The sequence below is a fragment of the Ictalurus furcatus genome, chromosome 5 (assembly GCF_023375685.1).
Source record: "Ictalurus furcatus strain D&B chromosome 5, Billie_1.0, whole genome shotgun sequence".
NCBI classification, from domain to species: Eukaryota; Metazoa; Chordata; class Actinopteri; order Siluriformes; family Ictaluridae; genus Ictalurus; species Ictalurus furcatus.
Genome location: NC_071259.1, coordinates 14,316,202 through 14,330,629, shown reverse-complemented (window position 1 = coordinate 14,330,629; position 14,428 = coordinate 14,316,202). Strand labels below are relative to the sequence as shown.

General features: G+C 35.4%; 1 protein-coding gene across 3 annotated transcripts; it reads left to right on the top strand.

The window, feature by feature from the left end:
- The first annotated feature begins 605 nt into the window (after positions 1-605).
- Positions 606-14,103, top strand: polb (polymerase (DNA directed), beta). 3 transcript variants are annotated; one of them, XM_053624828.1, is made up of 14 exons: positions 609-826; positions 2,132-2,189; positions 2,371-2,437; positions 2,586-2,675; positions 2,887-2,945; positions 3,022-3,071; positions 3,163-3,214; positions 3,314-3,368; positions 3,454-3,526; positions 3,670-3,740; positions 6,974-7,060; positions 7,142-7,209; positions 8,300-8,439; positions 13,049-14,103. In XM_053624828.1, exons 1-14 carry the CDS (start codon positions 766-768, stop codon positions 13,141-13,143), a joined length of 1,026 nt encoding a protein of 341 aa, XP_053480803.1. In that variant the 5' UTR covers positions 609-765; the 3' UTR covers positions 13,144-14,103. The 3 variants fall into 3 exon arrangements, with proteins under 3 accessions (XP_053480805.1, XP_053480803.1, XP_053480804.1); XM_053624829.1 differs by having other exon boundaries at positions 612-826; positions 2,586-2,660; XM_053624830.1 differs by lacking the exon at positions 6,974-7,060 and having other exon boundaries at positions 606-826; positions 7,118-7,209.
- Positions 14,104-14,428: the final 325 nt, after the last annotated feature.

Below are 14,428 nucleotides of genomic sequence, written 5' to 3'. Positions count from 1 at the left end.
GTGGCATATTCGAGCTAACAAAGCACGCCTTAAAGTCGTTATTCTTTCTGAAATCCGCCTTTTTCTTCTCAGGAAAAAGTGTCACCAAAACCAAAACTAGTCAGATAGAGTATATTTTCACACCAGGTTTATCTCAGGAGTCAGCTTGAGGACACTGACAGGAAACCCCTCGAAAATTAAACCCAGCGAGAATAGTTATTTTCTACTTTTTTTAAATAAATAAATAAATAAATAAAATAAATGTGACACAATAGTGTATGCCAATGTATCCCATAGTAAAGATCATCCTATTATTCTGTCTTGTATTCATTTACAAAAAAAAAAAAAACTAAAGCGGCTCCCATCATTCACTTAAAGTAACCGGCTCATAGAGCGCATTCGGTACTCCCATGATGAGGAGGTTTTCTGTGTGCGCCAAACAAACGAAACCTGCGCCTTTAAATCATGGGAGCGAAGTGTCCGTCAGTTGTACCCTTCGGAATCCTTCATTCCGAAGGGCCCTTTGAAGTGGCCAGTTTTGAGCACTTTGGAAACACCCTTCGATATGGCGGCCATGATTGTTCTCACTCCGAAGTGCCCTTCGGAGGCGGATTTATCCAGTTTGGACCGCAGCGATCTACGGCAACAGTGACGTACTATTGTTGCGACGAGCCATGAACAACCGCTTTGTTTTCATGCTTTAACCGCCGTTTGACTCATTTGTCGGACATTAAATTAAATAAAAACACCCCTAAGTGATTCCTTACTTATTCATTAAGAACAGCGATGAGCAAACGGAAAGCACCGCAAGAAACTTTAAACGAGGGAATCACGGACTTTCTTATTGGTAAGCTTTGGGCTACCTTGACAGTCCAAACAAAGAGTGCTTATAGTTGGGTAATTAGCTTGACAGTATTGTGTGGATGTTGTTCCCCGCTGCGGTCTGTGCATTTTACACTGCTGACTGTATTAAATTTATTGATTACATTTAGTTTTAATGCATCGTTAAACAAATAAATATTGTTGGGTAGCTGCATGTTTTGATAGGGCTATCCCAGAATAACAGACTGGGATAGCCCTAACTTCTAAGTTTCACGAGCTTTCGCTTTTGTTTTCGCTTTTTTCCCCGCTTTTTTAATTACCGATTATTCATTCATTCTAGCGCAAGGGATACATTCTTGCAGATACAGGTCTTGTGCTTCAGTTAATCTTTACATACGGAATGGAAAATATGATCGCAGAGACTTCGACCATGCCATGGTTGTTGTTTGACTAGTATGAGTATTTCAGAAACTGCTGATCTCCTGTAATTGTCAAGGATATCCACACTTTCATACTCAACTTTATTTACACAGAAAGCGCAAAATTGACAGTTTGAAGAACCAGTTGATTCAGGATTTTGAAAGTAGTTTAACTGTAAGATAAGAAAACATAGAAAAAATAGTTACCAGTATAACTATTTTGTCCTTGCTCATACATCACTGATCCTAGGAATGACTGCTCTGGGAATGCCCATGCAAAAAACCATACTATTCTGTGCATGTTTGGTGACCTGTAAAGGGGACGCCTTCGCCATACCTCCAGAAACGGCCATTGTATGTCGTTGTACTGAAACCCATGGAATTTAGTGAATGTCAAGAGGAAAATTACCATACCAGTTTTGAGTTGACAGGAAGGCTACTTTGAGGCAGATGGGCTACAACAATAGAAAACCACATCAGGTTCCACTAATGCCAGCCAAGATCTGAAGCTATAGGAGGCACAGGCAATTGATTGTAGAAATTGGACAATTGATGAAAAACTGTGAAAAGCCTTGCCTGCTAATATGAATTACAACATGCTTTTTATAGTAGCAAGAGGGTAACTGTAAAATAATGCCATATGGCAGCAGAAAAGGGTTTTTTTTTTTTAATACTGTTTGAATAATGTGAAAATTGTGAGTTTTTCAATTTATTTCTGAATATGTTCACACCATATTTATTATATATATTTTATGAAAACAAAATGTCTTAATCAGAGAATAGTCTTTAGAATGGCCGGGTAGTTGGAAGAGAAAATGAAACATATTTTTGCTCCTCTTTGTCCTAATCTACATTTCTGAACTGCCTCTTTAACCCCCCCCCCCCCCCCTGTAATTTTTTTTTCTTTTTAGAATTGGCCAATTATGAAAAAAATGTAAATCGGGCTACCCATAAGTACAATGCATACAGGTAAATCAACAACATCAATCACTTATTCAGACAATATCGTTATTTGGTGCATTTTCAGTGTTGGCTACCTTTTGCTAAACTATTTGTATATCGTTTAGGTTACTGGTAAAAGTCTACTTCAGTAGTGATACTTGAATAAACTGCAGCTGTGATCCACACTGTGTTCATGCATTCTTTTTAGAAAAGCTGCTTCTGTGATTGCTAAGTACCCAAATAAAATCAAAAGTGGCAATGAAGCCAAGAAACTGGTAAGTAAGCAGTGTTTGCTTATTATTTATCATTTAATATGGTCTGTTGATATTTGTAGAAATAAAAAATAAGGACATTGTCACCTGTAGAATAATATACTTAGAACGGATGAATTGTTGTTATAAAAATTTTTTTCTGTGCCTTTAGGATGGGGTTGGTGCAAAGATTGCTGAAAAAATTGATGAGTATTTAACCACAGGGAAACTCCGCAAACTGGAAAAGGTCTTAAGTTCACATGTATTTGGCAAACAGGTTTATCCAAATAGTACTGAGCAGTTGAGTGTTAATGCCCTTGTGCATTGGTCTGAACATTAAAGTAATGCTTACACTCTTGTAAGGATTACTTATGTTTATCAGACTTGTATACACATACATCTTCATAGCTGGCATAAGAAAAAAAACAAACTGCATGTGTTGTCTAATTGGTGTTTTGTTTTATCATGTGTAGATTCGCAATGATGACACCAGCTCCTCTATCAACTTTTTAACTAGAGTGACTGGAATAGGGTAGGTTCATTTTGGTTTGCATAACAACTATTTTTGTTTAGTTATACTAATTCTTTTTCATTAATTTTCTTTTTAGCCCAGCTGCTGCTAGGAAGTTCTATGATGAAGGTGTCAAGACCCTAGATGGTTTGTCTTCTGTATTTTCACTACATTCATTTTTGTTCAATTGTTTACCTCCATGGCCACAGCCTTGTTTTTTCATTGGCCTCCTTTTCAGATCTAAAGAAGATTGAACATAAGCTGAACCATCATCAGCAGATTGGCCTTAAGTAAGTGTGTAATCTATGAGATTAAGCCAATAATATAGATTGATGCTTTTTGTATATATGTTTTCATAGTGGTATTTTATTTATGTACTTTTTATAAAGATATTTTGAAGAATTTGAGAAGAGAATTCCCCGCTCAGAGATGGAGAAAATGGAGGTAGTTTATGTTAATAATGTCTCATCAGTTCAGCATTTTGAAATGAAATAAATGACCATATTATTGTTTCTGGGTGTTTTTCCAGGCTTTAATATTACAAGAGTTGGGGCAGCTCGACCCGGAGTACATTGGCACCATCTGTGGCAGCTACAGACGAGGTTAACTACTCTGTAGTCATAAACCATTACTATACTTTACAATTGCTAGTTCACAGCTCTGCAACAATATAAAGAACATTATTTTCTCTCCACACACTATGTATTAGGATAAACACTTTGAATATAATCTCTGGCATTTTCAGGTGCAGAGTCGAGTGGTGATATTGATATACTGCTGACTCATCCAGACTTTACCTCCCAATCTCAAAAACAAGTAAGTACTCAATGATACACGAGTTATTATTATATACGTATTAACAAGGTTAATACGTAGTGGTGGAATTATATGAAAAAGAGGACTATGCATTCATCTGTAACTCTAGAGTGCATTATGTACAGATGAATATTATGGATAGATTAACCTTTTTTTACTTTTGTGTTTTGGCAACATTTTAGTTTTTAAAAAGAGAAACGGACACGAATAGTTCAGTAGTTAGGGCACTGATCAGGGAGTTAGACATTTTAATGGCTGACAGCATTTAATGGCTGTCTCAATTGCGAAATCCTTCCAGTGCACTGGAATGTTTGCTCCCTAAAGAAACCCGCAAAACCCAGGGAGCATTGATACTCACTATTTTCCCTTACTGGAAATGAGGTCATTTGATTTAGCTAACAAATTTATATGGCATGTAAAATTTAAATATTTTTAACGTTTTAATTTTTCGTGACGTTTATGTAGTCATGTCGCCAGAAATTCAGTTATCAGTGTCCCAATGTGTAGTGAGCCATGGTCCTTGCCAGTGCCCCGAAAATTTATGACTTACACTCACCGTACACTTTAATAGGTACACCTAAACACCTGCTTATTTATGCAGTTATACAATCAGCCAATCATGTTGCAGCAGCACAATGCATAAAATCGTGCAGATACAGGTCAAGAGATTCAGATAATATTCATATCAAACATCAGAATTGGGGGAAATAGTGTGATCTCTGGGACTTAACCATGGCATGGTTGTTGGTTGGTGGCTGGTTTGCATATTTCAGAAACTGATGATTTCCTGTGATCTTCACACACAGCAGTCTCTAGAGTTTACATAGAATGGTGAGGAAAAACAAAAAGCAGAAGGTCTACAGACTGAAACACCTAGTTGATGAGAATGATCAGAAAAGAATGACCAAACTGGTCTTAGCTTACCGGAAGTCTAAAGTAACTCAAATAACCACTCTTTACGATTGTGGTGAGCAGAATAGAACTCAGAATGCACAACATAACAACCTTGAGATGGATGAGCTACAGCTTCAGAAGACCACATCAGGTTTAGGGCCGGAGCTAACGATTATTTTCATAATCGATTGATTGGCCGATTATATATTCTTATTTTCTTTCGATTAATTTGGGGGGGCAAACCTTCAGTACCTTTTTTTCTTGTTTATTTTAAATAAAAATCCACAAACTGAGTATTACAAATTTAAACACTCATTAACACAACTGTTTGTCCAATTGTGTGTGTGTGTGTGTGTGTGTGTGTGTGTGTGTGTGTGTGTGTATATATATATATATATATATATATATATATATATAGATGGATAGATATGTATAATATATTAGGGCTGCAACTAGCGATTATTTTCATAATTGATTAGTTGGCCAATTATTTTTATTTTATTTTTCGATTAATCTGATGGGGGGCAAACTTTCAGTACCATTTATTTTTTCATTTAATCACTTTAATTATTAATTACTTTACACAACTGTTTGTCCAATTATATAAGACTGAAAATAACCCAATACACACAGATACACACCAGAATATATATGATTAATTTAGGACTGTAGTTTAATTCAGTACTTTTTGTGCATCCATAAAAAATAATGCATAAGTACTAAGTATTTATGCATTACTTTTTATGGATGCACAAAATGCACTGAATTCTACAGTCCTAGGAATCCCTGGTTGATTGGTAGAACCTGTCATTCCCCAGGGTTTGGTTCAAATACCACTGGTACAAATGCCAGGTTCAATTACATTTTATTGTTGATGTGACATTTAATTTGACTCTCTGAGTTATCTTTTGTTTATTTTATCCATCAGTGTGACACTTGAACTTGTCTACCACTCATAGGTTTTTGCAAATTATCATTTCATTTGTAAATAAATTTAAAATAAATCCATCAATGAACGATTGTTAGCTCAGCTAACGTGATATTTGTGAATGCACGCGAATAACTAAATATATTAATTTTAAAACATCTCATTTGAATATTTTTTGATACATTTAACAAAAAAATAAGTATCATTTAAACATTTTTAAAACTTTCCTACAGACCCCCTGCAATTACACCACTGACCACTAGGGTAAACACTGCACTAGACGGTAGAGTACACCATGCGTAGTGTATAGTACGTCATTTGGGACACAACTTTAGTTTTTATTCTTCGAAGTGTGTTTTTCGGAACAGAAGTAACGTAATGAGTAAATGTACCGCGCGCAGTCCAACTAATCGACATGTGTGTATGTGTGTGTGTGTGTGTGTATGTGTGTGTGTGTATATATATATATATATATATATATATATATATATATGGACAAACAGTTGTGTGTATAAAGTTTATATTATATATAAGTATTTATGTATTATTTTAATGGATGCACAAAAAAAGCACTGATAATTAAACTACAGTCCCAAAATTAATAATAAAATCTCACTTTCACTGCACCTTGTGGTTTCTGTTACAGACTGCTTTTAGACATATTATTTTACTGTTTATCACCACGTCTACATTGCGAGTGAGGAGCGACATGGTCTCGTTACTAATAGATCACTTTTGTTATAATAAACAACAGAAGTTACACCACAAGTGCTCAAATACAGCATATAATGACAATAAACTGGAATTAAACAATCTTTTAAGCAACTCGCACCATTTATTTATTTTCGTTGACTCTGGGTATTCTGCTAAAGCTAGCAGCATCGAATTACATGCGCCATCGACTGGGAAACGGCTTATACTTCCGGTTAGTTAAAAAAACGTGTTCCATTTTTAGATGATACTACCTTTCTAAAAGTCATACCAGTCTGGCCATTTTACTCTGACCTGTTTTATATTATATTTTGCACCATTCTGTGTAAACTCTATTTTAAAAACTGCTGATCTCCTGGGGTTTTCACACACAGCAGTCTCTACTTAAGCCAGCCCATTTGGCACCAACAGCCATGCCACGTTTAAAGTGACAGAGATCACACTTTTTCCCCATTCTGATGTTTGATATGAATATTAACTGACAGTGTTGATCTGTATCTGCATGTTTTTTATGCACTTTGCTACTGCCACTTGATTGGCTGATTTGGATAACTGCATAAATAAACAGGTGTACAGGTGTTCGTATTAAAGAGTTCTGGGTTGTAACACAATGAAATGTGGAAAAATTCAAGGGGGTGATGGGTGGAGTGCCTTGTTTTGCACCTTTTTTTCCCTCCAGTCTTATTCTCTTCTCTACTAGCCCTGGCTGCTCCATGCAGTGTTGGAGCACCTTGAGTCTATTGGCTTTGTCACTGATACTTTGTCCAAAGGAGATACAAAGTTCATGGTGAGAGCAGTCCACATCCTCTTTCTCTCATTGTCTGTCTCTTTTTCATTCTAATAGAACTTCATGCTTGTCTTACTTCAGGGTGTATGCCAGCTGCAAAGAGGAGTCAAGGATGAGAAGGATTATGATCATCGCCGTATTGATATCAGGTGCATAATAATAACTAACCATTTTGTGCATCAGTATACTTCAGCTGAAAAGACTGTGTCCACCATGAATGTTTCCTATTTATCAAAACTTAATTAAACATTAAATATTATTCAGTTAAACCATATTTTTGTGGTGGAAATCACAATCCACATTATTATTGGGGTTGCTGTGGCTAAGGTGGTAGAGCAGGTTGTGCACTAATCATAGGGTTGGCGATTCGATTCCCGGCCCACATGCCTCCACATGCCGAAATGTCCTTGGGTAAGACACTGAAACCACGTTGCTCCCGATGGCAGGTGTGTGTGAGACTAGGTGAATGAGAAACAGTGTAAAGTGCTTTGTAGAACCGCTAAGGTTAAAATGCGCTATATAAGTGCAGACCATTTACATTATTACTGGATCCATTATTAGTATATCCATTTATTATTTTCAGGGGTCTAAGCACCAAAGTCAACTCAGACCTAATATGTTCTATTGGTGGAAAGCTCAGGAATAGAAAGCTCTATGGATTCAAAAAATATTACTTGGAAAAATTTAAATGATGCTCAAGTAATAAAGCTGTGGTTGAGAGTTTTGCGCTTTCACCTGGTACTCAGATGGTAACAGATGCAGTCACATTGATGTCACCATACCATTGGTGACTTTATTTATTATTTAGGTATACTGCTTGGTGTGCATTGTTCAGCCGTGGGATTAATGTGTGCAGTGGAGCACAACCCACATTATAAAATGATCTTCTGCAAGAAGCTTGTAATAGCATTTTTCTACCAGAGATTGTTTAAAAATTAAATTCATAAAATTCTTCTATTTATTAAAATATGAGAATTTTACATCCTGTAACTTTAAAATAAAATAATTCTTAGCTATTTGAGAAATTGCAGTAGGAAATTTAAATACTGTTTTACACAGTACATGCTTTGTTTCTTTTTTTTATTGCTGTGTTGCACAATTAAATAATATAATCATGTAAAGATGCATACCTTTTTATGAATTATATAAAAAGATATTTTAGAGACACTGACTCTGAGCTTTTGGTTTTACTGTGAATACACTGAATATCATTATATCTCATTATCTTTATATCTGTAGGCTTATTCCTAAGGATCAATATTACTGTGGTGTGCTCTACTTCACTGGGAGTGATATATTCAATAAGAATATGAGAACCCATGCGCTTGAGAAAGGCTTCACCCTTAATGAGTACACTATTCGTCCACTAGGAGTAACTGGTAAGAAAATATCAATAAGGAAAGAAATAACTCTTCTCTTACTTCAGTCTGTTAAATTTGCCATCTATTCCAATGACCAAGATTATCCTTCTCCTTTTGTTTTTAATGTTGTGTGATTTTTATTTTTATTTTTTTTGTTCTTGTGAAAAGGCTTGTAAATCTCTTTTTTTAAAGAGAAATTTAAAGCCTTCTTTTCAGCTAAGTTCCACTTCCTTTTCTTTACTCAAAAAATGGAATATGAGATTGAAAATAACTGTGTTCACATGGCAGAGCAGTTTTCTGCTCTGATCTATTCTGATGTTTTTCTTTCAAGTTTTACATCTTTTCTCAGCCTAGGCATTTTGAAAGTGACAGATATTGGATAAACAGGCAACTATATGGAATGGATGACCGCAAATTTGCAAATATACATGTGAAAAAATAAGTTTAAAAAAAAAAAAGCTTTTTTGACATATTTGGACAACCAAATATTTGCTCATCTTTGAAACAGTGCCTATTAATAAACTTGATAAACTTGAACAAAACCACAAGGAAAATTAGCTTTTTCAATCATTTACTTAACAGAAATATCAATAGATGTGATATTCTTATGTGGAAAAAGTAAGTACACCCTTGGCTTCAGAAGCTAGTATTGCCCCCTTTAGCAGAAATAACTTCTTGTAGGTGTTTTGCATAATTGTCCACCAGGCTTGATGGAATTTTTTACCACTCTTCCATGCAATATTCATTCAGTTGCAAGATGTTTGAGGGTTTTCTTGCATGTACTGCCCGTTTCAAATCCCCCCACAACATTTCAATGGGATTCAAATCTGGGTTTTGACTAGGCATTCCATAAACCGCTATTCCTTGGTGGATTTGCTAGTGTGCTTAGGATCATTATCCTGGTGAAAGGTCCACTTTCAGTTCAGCTTCAACTTTGGACAGATGGCCTCACATTATCTTCAAGCACTTTTTGATATGATGCAGAATACATAGTTGAATCAATGAATGCAAGCTGTCTAGTACTTGAGGCAGCGAAGCCAACCCAAACAACTATGGTTTGGGTTTGCTTCACTCCCTCAAGGACTGGACACCACCGTGGTACACAGTTGGTATGAGGTGCTTCTCCTAAAAAGCTGTCTTTAGTCTGCATCAAACATGTCTGCTGTCATGGTTATTTCTCATTTTATTTATATTTTATGAAGTTATTATAATATCTATTTTTTATATTAAATGATTTAACTAAGCACATTTTCTCTCTTTACATTTTATTAGTTTTCTGTTTGTTTGTTTGTTTATCAGTTGTTCCTTTTAGATCGGTTCCCCAGTACGTCTGCTCATAATATTGTTTTTTGGGGGACTAAATCAAAACATGGAAATTGGAGTTGACTTTTCTGATGATATCTGACAACCTTAAGTTTAAATGACGTGACTACGCTATGTATTTGAGTTAATGAAGAGTGTGAAGGAGAGCAGCAGCGTACGCCTTCTGAACAGTTGCTAATCTTGATTATTAAATAATTCCTCAACAATCATAAAGAAGTTTGAATTAAACCCACCTTGTAGCGTTAGAATTATTATTAATTTACTCTGCCTGACACCGCTGTGTCTACACGAGCAGGTGAAAGTTCAGATCATTTTGCGGGATCAATAAAAGATGGCGGTTTGTGAGATTGGGAAGTTGAGAGAAGCAGATAATGTTCAGTGTTACTCTTGTGATCATAATGGCTTCTCTGCAGTATTTCCACACTTGTTCGGTTGACTGAGGTGATGAAAAGCAGCGTGAAAGTAACTGTTGTGCGGTATAGATGCATTTTGGACTTCCTGTAGTTTTTATTCCGATTGTATTATACAACTCCGAACAGGTCACTCGCACCGATGCAAATAAATATTTATTCACAGTCGCACAAAGTACTTTTCAGTCGCAAACACGAGTGAAATGGTCGCACTGTAGAGCCCTGAGTTTATCTGCAAAGTTTTTTCCTGTTCGGTGATGTTTAATGTCCCTGACAACCTCTGTAGTGCCATTTAGCATCGTGCTAGTGTCATGATTTCCCCTCGCACAAGCGCTGGAGCTCGCAGCGAAACTGGCAGCTCGAGTGCTAAAATGCTAACTCCATTTCCGGGTTTTGGCACTACAAAATGACGTCATCCCTGAGCCGCTCTGTGGTGATTGCCTGAAAGTGTAGGAAGCGCTTGATTTGATCTGCAGCGGAGTTTTCTATTAGCGGAGAACGAACTTTAAATGTTAATATCGCAGTCGATCATGTTCATTTAATCGTGGGCAGTCAAAATCGTAATCACGATCGATATTCGATTAATTGTGCATCCCTACTTTGAAATAAAATCCACAATCTGAGTGTTACAAATATAAACTTCAGACTAAAACTTTACACAACTGTTTGTCCAATTATATAAGACTGAAAAGAACCCAATACACACACGCACACACGAGAATATATTCATGCATTATTTTTATGGATGCACAAAAAGCACAGAATTAAACTACAGTACTAAATTAATAATAAAAACTCACTTTCACTGCACCTTGTGGTTTCTGTTACTCACTGCCTTTAGACATATTATTTTACTTGTGTTTACTTTTGATCGTAGTGTATTAATTAGACATTACAGATCTTACTCGTGCTCCCACTGTGCATCACCGCGTCTACAGAGCAACGCGGCCTCGTTACTATGCGCAGACCAACTAATCGATAATGAGATTCCTCGACAGCGATTTTCATAATCGATTATTATCGATTTTATTGATTAGTTGTTTGGGCTCTAGTTTTAATTAGACATTGCAGATCTTACTTGCGCTCCCACTGCGAGTGAGGAGCAACATGGCCTCTTTACTAACAGATCACTTCCGTTATAATAAATGACAGAAGTTACACTGCAAGCACGCAAATACACCATATAATGACAATAAACTTAAATTAAACTAAACCTCTTAACCATTTGAGACAATATTACCCATCTAAAATTCATACACTAGAACAGTAGTTCTCAACCTTTTGTGAGCTCTGGACCCCTAGCATATTTCGAACAATCCACAAGGACCCCCTCACTCCACAACAATTACAGGCTATATATTTATCAGTCATTTCAATATATGTTACTTTATTTTATTAATATTTAATATTAGTAATATTAACATTGGACATTCAAAATTTAAACAAAACATTTCAAGATTTTATTTTGTACATTTTATTGCTGTGTGACATTTAGTTTGACACTCTGAATTATCTTTTGTTTATTTTATCCATCAATGTGACACTTGAACTTCTCTACCACTCATAGGTTTTTATAATTTCATTTGTAAATAAATTGAAAATAAAATCCATCAATGAACGATTGTGATATTTGTGAACGCGAATAACCAAATTGGTTAACATATCTCATTTGAATATGTTTTGATCCATTTAACAATATATATATATATATATATATATATATATATATATATATATATATATATATATATATACATATATATATATATATATATATATATATATATATATTTATTGTTTAAACATTTTTAAAACTTTCCCACGGACCCCCTGCAATTACACCACTGACCACTAGGGGTCCACGGACCCCCGGTTGAGAAACACTGCACTAGACAGTGGATTACAAATTGCATAGTATGGTACATCATTTGGGACACAACTTTAATATTTACTCTCCGATGCATGTTTTCGGAACAGCGGTAGCGTAATGAGTAAACGTGCCGCACACAGGCCAACTAATGGATAATGGGATTCGTTGACAACGATTTCCATAATTGATTATTTTATTGATTAGTTGTTGCAGCTCTACTTTATTCCAAAATGCCTGGTCTTTGCCTATATGCTTATTGGCAAATTATAGTCTTCCAAAGGCTTTTTCCTCATTTGCAGGTCAAATTTGTTCAATCTGTTTCTGATTGTAGAAGCATGCACGTTGACACCAACAGTTGCAAGCAGATCCTGTGATGCAATTTTGGGGTTATTGGAGACTTCTTTTTGCATTAGATGGTGTGCTCTTGGGCTGAATTTGCTGGGACGGCTAGTCTTGGTTGTTTGAAATGTGTGCCAGTTGTAGATTATTTTCCTTACAGTGGAATGATGTATTTCAAATAATTTGGAGATCTTTTTAAATCCTTTGCCAGACTCACAGGCATCCACAACCTTTTTTCTGAAGGCCTTACAGAACTCTTTAGTTCTTGGCATTATGACACCACACACCTCAATAACAAAGGGAACACCAGACACTAAATTTGAGAGGTTATATAAGACAGGTTCCACCTGCACTCTCTAAGCGGGTTCTAAACACTGGCACCCAATCATGAACACCTGATTCTAATTTTATGGATTTGAAGGTGTGATAAATGTAGTGGTGTACTTACTCTTTCCATGTGACTTAGCTGTTTTTTGTTAATTTAAATTGTGAAAATTACTACAAATTGTCAATTTTATGTGTCATTTGACCGAGTGTATCAACTTTATTAATAGGCACTGTTTCAAAGAGGATCAAATGTTTGCTTGTCCAAATATGTAAAAAAAAAAAAAAAGGCCAACAATTTCCATGGGGATGTACTTATTTTTTCACTTGACTGTATTTTCACCCCCATGCTGTGTTGTAGGTGTGCCTGGAGAGCCCTTACTGGTGGACAGTGAGAAGGACATTTTTGACTACATCCACATGAAATACAGAGAGCCAAAAGAACGCAGTGAATGAAAAAAGCAATTGAGAGGTTTTTTAGTAAACTTGTTGATGCCTCAGTGAAATAGTCTTCAGTGGCATAACACAGAATGTGTTTACAGAAGCAAGGAAAGTATGTCGGTATGGGTAAAAGTATGGGTAGGATAACTTTGTGTTTTTTTTAATGATTTTGAGTTTTGTTTTAGTTAAACCATATCAACAATAAGTTTGTCATTTAAATTCTCTTGTTTGCTTTCAGTTATTCAATATTATATATTTAGGAAAGTACTTTTTTGAAAACTATTATTTTAATAATTGGCATTTTTTATCAAGGTGTTTTATTGTGGAGGACAAGTACATTTCCAACAAACTGTTACTTATTGACACATGACAACTTATGTCATCTTTTAGAACTCTTAGGAAATGAGATGCAACTTAAAGTACTCATGTATTATTGTAGCAGGTTTTAGTATTCATTCATATTTATATTGACTATTAATGTTCATGCGATTGGCAGTGGAAATGTGCAACATTTGATTTGACTATTAAACACCACAACCATAACGGATGGTTTTCTTAAAGCTTGTTGAAAACAGTACTGTGGAAATATTTTCAGTTAGTATTTTACACCTGAAGTTAGGGCTGCACGATTATGTCCAAAATGATAATCCTGATTATTTTGATCAATATTGAGATCTCAATTATTTATCACGATTATTAATTGATTTTAGTGACGACATATTTTTATTGCACTTTCACATTTATTAAGTTTTCTCATGCCACGATATAACACACAAGTAGGCATGAGAAAACTTGAGCTGGTCAATTATGACAGAATTTAGGAACATAGTGTGAGCCATGACAAATTAATTTACCTTCGGATAAACTAAATTTAATATTTTCAGTTAATTTTACAGACTGCATGCAAACAAAACAACCGTTAACCTGTTCCACCTTGTAAACAAATACAATAAACATCAATGTTCAGTGTTTGAAGTCTTCTCCTCTTAAATATAATTAAAGCTACACTATTAGACATTTTCCACTGTCATGGTTCTAGGCTGGAGTCAGTTCTCGAACTGCTCTGCGTATATTGTGTATATCTGAATAATCTCATATAGGATGTTATTGGGTGAGTTCATTTATCTGTCAGATGCAAAGCACTTTAGTGTAATGGTGTTCATTAGGGATGCACTGATCAGGATTTTTACAGCCAATACCGATCCAGATACCAATCTTTTTTTGTTTAAACTTTAATCAGGAGGTCTCTCATAAACAGTTAAACGTAAGCTCTCTGCTCATGGTTATGTAATAAGGGTAA

Excerpts from the sequence above, each read along its gene's own strand:
- polb (XM_053624828.1), top strand. The coding sequence starts at position 766 with ATGAGCAAACGGAAAGCACCGCAAGAAACTTTAAACGAGGGAATCACG. Across the intron at positions 3,369-3,453 it reads CAGAGATGGAGAAAATGGAG|GCTTTAATATTACAAGAGTT; the intron begins GTAGTTTATGTT and ends GTGTTTTTCCAG. Across the intron at positions 7,210-8,299 it reads CATCGCCGTATTGATATCAG|GCTTATTCCTAAGGATCAAT; the intron begins GTGCATAATAAT and ends TTATATCTGTAG.